General features: G+C 55.7%; 1 protein-coding gene across 1 annotated transcript in view; it reads right to left on the bottom strand.

Annotated features, from left to right (window-relative positions):
• Positions 1–255, bottom strand: part of LOC104490379 (ubiquilin-4-like) — a gene marked incomplete at its 5' end in the record, with an annotated part of 4,260 nt that overhangs the window by 3,469 nt on the left and 536 nt on the right. The window contains one exon of the mRNA XM_010132651.1: positions 60–199. Coding sequence (XP_010130953.1) covers positions 60–199 — 140 coding nt within the window. The remainder of the gene's footprint in view (positions 1–59; positions 200–255) is intronic.

Raw genomic sequence — 255 nt, forward strand, 5'->3', positions numbered from 1 at the left:
GCTGCAGCAGCAGACTGCTCTCACGGGCGCCTGACCAGAGATGACTGCAACACTTTTACCTGTGCTGCAAAGTCCGGGTTCTGGGCAAGAGTTTGCATCATGCTCCGCATGTAAGGGGCAGAGATCATGTTCTGCATCAGCTGAGGGTTCTCGGAAATCTGCTGCAGGAGTCCTTGCATCTCCGGGCTGTTAAACATGCCTGCGAGGGGCAAAGAGGAGACAAAGGAAAAACCTTCACCAGCTGCTGCCCCCCCT

Source organism: Buceros rhinoceros, unplaced genomic scaffold, assembly GCF_000710305.1.
Source record: "Buceros rhinoceros silvestris isolate BGI_N320 unplaced genomic scaffold, ASM71030v1 scaffold36843, whole genome shotgun sequence".
Classification (NCBI taxonomy): domain Eukaryota; kingdom Metazoa; phylum Chordata; class Aves; order Bucerotiformes; family Bucerotidae; genus Buceros; species Buceros rhinoceros.